We start from the raw sequence: 3,117 nt of genomic DNA, 5'->3' as shown, positions 1-3,117 counted from the left end.
AATCCAGGTTTTGTTTATTAGAGTCAAGGAGAGGTAATTGTCGGCGTCTCTTACTTTGTTTCAAGTTGATTAAATCTGGGGGTAAAGTTTCATATTGGAATTTAAGGATTTGGTTAAGCCACCTATTTATGTCATTGTTGGAATGCTGTAGGGTGGCAGAATCCAGCTGGACCTTGAGATGCGGATAAAAATTTTGTTTTCATTTTAATTACAACTGAGCTAGCTAGAGGGAAATCGTGGGATTCCCAGAAGTGTAGGTTAGGTCTCACAACAATATATAAAACCAAAAAGAAGAAATAACAAAACATAATGTTGACACCATTATCATCTTTTCAATTTGGGATCTTCGTTACTCACTTGGTAGAGATCCGAAAAGCTTAAGAGTCTTCTGTACCCACTGCATCGCCCGCCATAAAAACTCTAGTTGTTTTTCAAAAAACAATTTTTTTTAAGAACTATTTTATAAATTTAGACCTTTATCTACAAAATGTTCGGACTATTTTTTTTTTAAGTTTATAGCAACTGAATACCGATTGTTTAAAGATTAGATGTTTCGCACCGATTATTGCGCTAATCTGTTTTATTTTTTTACTCTCGATCAAGACGATTTATGGAAAAAGTAAACCGACAGTTTTTTAGATAAGTTACTTCTAAATATGACCCCAAAAAATGAAATCATAATTTTTGTAAATAAAGTCTGTATCTTGGCGGGCGGTAAATCAACAATTTGAGTGTAACAAGTGGCGCCGCTGCACAGTGTCGGTGGGAACTAACTAAGGACCAAGACATGAGTTGATAAAGCAAGAATATCATCTTATCTCTTGCAGCTATAATCGTCTATACACTATAATGTAAAAAAGTTGCACTTAGGTACAGAAGACTCTTAACACTGAAAGAAGAATAGAATCAAATCAGTGCTACAGGTAACAGTGAAACGTAAGTATTAAGCGCGGGTGACAACACAATGTCTCATAATCGATGGTGTGTTTTACATCACTTTTACTCCAAAGTTGACCTGTATTATCGGTCAAGTTTAAGGTTAGAGGCCAGTCTCGATCTTATGTTCAAGTATATAAATAAGTTTCGCAAAGTAATTGGATTATTTATGCGTCTCCCTTGCTTCGGTTATTTTGACTTTAGTGAACTACCTACACCAACCCATTTGTAAGATAAAATAAGTAGATAAGATAAACGAATATATAGGTACGCGTTGATTTATACTGTAATCAACGTTTTGTCTAACGTTACAAAATGACAATACCTGCAATTGAAATGAACAAGGTATACCATTGAGAAGGGGAAAACAAAAAGTAAGTAAAATTACTATTACAAGTTACAACTTAAACGAAATTATTGAAGGAAAACATGTCGAGATCGAACGACTCCGTGGTTTTAACGGTAAAGCAAATGGAAGTCCTTAAAACAATGCTTTATAGTATTGGTATTAAAGACTATTCATTGGCGCTGTCACCAGCTGTGGAAGAAGGGGAAAATTGCGCCGGTGCTGTAACCAAAGCCGTAGTAAAATGGACTGGTAAAAACGGCGATTCTTGCACTTCACACTATATACTCAAGTGTATCACCTCAGGAAGTGCCTTGGAAAATCTGATTCCCTTACAAGATTGTTTTACAAGAGAAATTTATTTATATTCCAAGGTATTTCCACAGTTCACGAAAATGGAAGCTGAACACAACGTTAGGTTCAACATTTATCCTGAGTTCTACACCTCACTGGAAACAACGGAGGAGAAAATGTTGGCATTACAAGATATGAAAGCTTTAGGATTCCGCCACCATAACCGCCACCAGACTTTGGACTACGAGCACATTCTGTTAGCGGTTAAGAATTATGCTCGATTGCATTCTCTGTCATATGCAACTCGCCATCAACAGCCAACCCTGTATGAAGAATTCGAGAAGAACACCCCCGACCGATTTTTTGTTGGGTTTAAGTACACAGGGGTTCGCTCAGTTTCTGAACATCGGATTCTTAACGCACTAAAAGCATTGGATCCAGTTGTTGATCGAGAAATATACAATGTATTTTGTGACCTCAAGGAAAACATGGTGTCAGTATTAACGAATTTGATCAATTCGAAAAATCAGTACCAAGTGATCAGTCACATCGATTGTGGACTTATGAACTTATTGTTTAAATATGACGTAGGTATGCGTGCGATTAATTGCCTTCATTAACATTCGATCACATTTCAGCTGAGTACTAACACGCCAACTGACGTCTGTATGATAGATTGGCAACATGGGCGTTCGGAGTCACCGGCTGTCGACTTGATTACTTTCATCTTTTCATCATCGGATAGTAAAACTAGGGAACGTTATCATGAATTAATCATGGAATATCACAGGTGCTTATGTGTATCTTTAGAAAAACTGGGGTGCGATGGTAACAAAATTTTGCCGTTCAGTATTTTGGAAAATGAGCTAAAAGTGTACGGAATAGTTGGTTTTTGCTTTGCTATTTTTTTAATTTACGTTTATTCTACTGTTGACCAAAGACGACCTGACGCGCTTAACGATGATTCTCATGCGGAAGGATACTCGTTCGTATATGACCTGCAAGAGGGGTCCGAGTTTGATAGGAGGGTTAAGGAAGCTATAATTGACTTTTGGAGGTTGGGATACAATTTTAAATAAAGTTATTGATCTTCTGTGTTAATTTCTGGTAGTATTTGGTAATCTGTTCAGTGTAATAGTTGCAAACTAAATGCGTTGTGAACAAATTAAAACGTGAACTTTTGTCCCAGAATAATAGTGCAAGGATCATAAACAGCGACAGTGTGCGTCGTGTTCTAACTATAACTGTCTGTATGTCCTTTAGCATTGATTTAATTTTTCGGAATATGAAAAGTTCGCGCCGGACCAAATCAATAGAGTAGAGAGGATGTTGCAACACAGCAACCTTGTTTTTGAATAATTACTGCTTCACATACAACACAGTGTTACAAGATGCGTTATTTGACTGCAGAAACTTGCCAATAGTACTACTGATTATAAGTGTGGCCCTCTAGAACCCAGATGATGTGGCGTGACACTCCGGTTTTCGTAGCAAACGACCATCGCTTTGAATTTCGACTTGCCTATCTTGGGCTTTTTCAT

At 37.2% G+C, this 3,117-nt stretch overlaps 1 protein-coding gene across 2 annotated transcripts; it reads left to right on the top strand.

Annotated features, from left to right (window-relative positions):
• The first annotated feature begins 858 nt into the window (after positions 1-858).
• On the top strand, positions 859-2,669 carry LOC116168776. 2 transcript variants are annotated; one of them, XM_031484755.1, is made up of 4 exons: positions 859-1,310; positions 1,360-1,534; positions 1,589-2,163; positions 2,215-2,669. In XM_031484755.1, the coding sequence occupies exons 2-4, from the start codon at positions 1,366-1,368 to the stop codon at positions 2,653-2,655; spliced, it is 1,185 nt and encodes a 394-aa protein (XP_031340615.1). In that variant the 5' UTR covers positions 859-1,310; positions 1,360-1,365; the 3' UTR covers positions 2,656-2,669. The 2 variants fall into 2 exon arrangements, with proteins under 2 accessions (XP_031340615.1, XP_031340614.1); XM_031484754.1 differs by having other exon boundaries at positions 1,360-2,163.
• Positions 2,670-3,117: the final 448 nt, after the last annotated feature.

Source organism: Photinus pyralis, unplaced genomic scaffold (genome assembly GCF_008802855.1).
Source record: "Photinus pyralis isolate 1611_PpyrPB1 unplaced genomic scaffold, Ppyr1.3 Ppyr1.4_LG4, whole genome shotgun sequence".
Classification (NCBI taxonomy): Eukaryota; Metazoa; Arthropoda; class Insecta; order Coleoptera; family Lampyridae; genus Photinus; species Photinus pyralis.
This window is presented reverse-complemented; position numbering and strand designations above follow the sequence as displayed.

Coding starts and splice junctions, on each gene's coding strand:
- LOC116168776 (XM_031484754.1), top strand. CDS start 1,366: ATGTCGAGATCGAACGACTCCGTGGTTTTAACGGTAAAGCAAATGGAA. Junction 2,164..2,214: donor ACTTATTGTTTAAATATGAC/GTAGGTATGCGT, acceptor ATCACATTTCAG/CTGAGTACTAACACGCCAAC.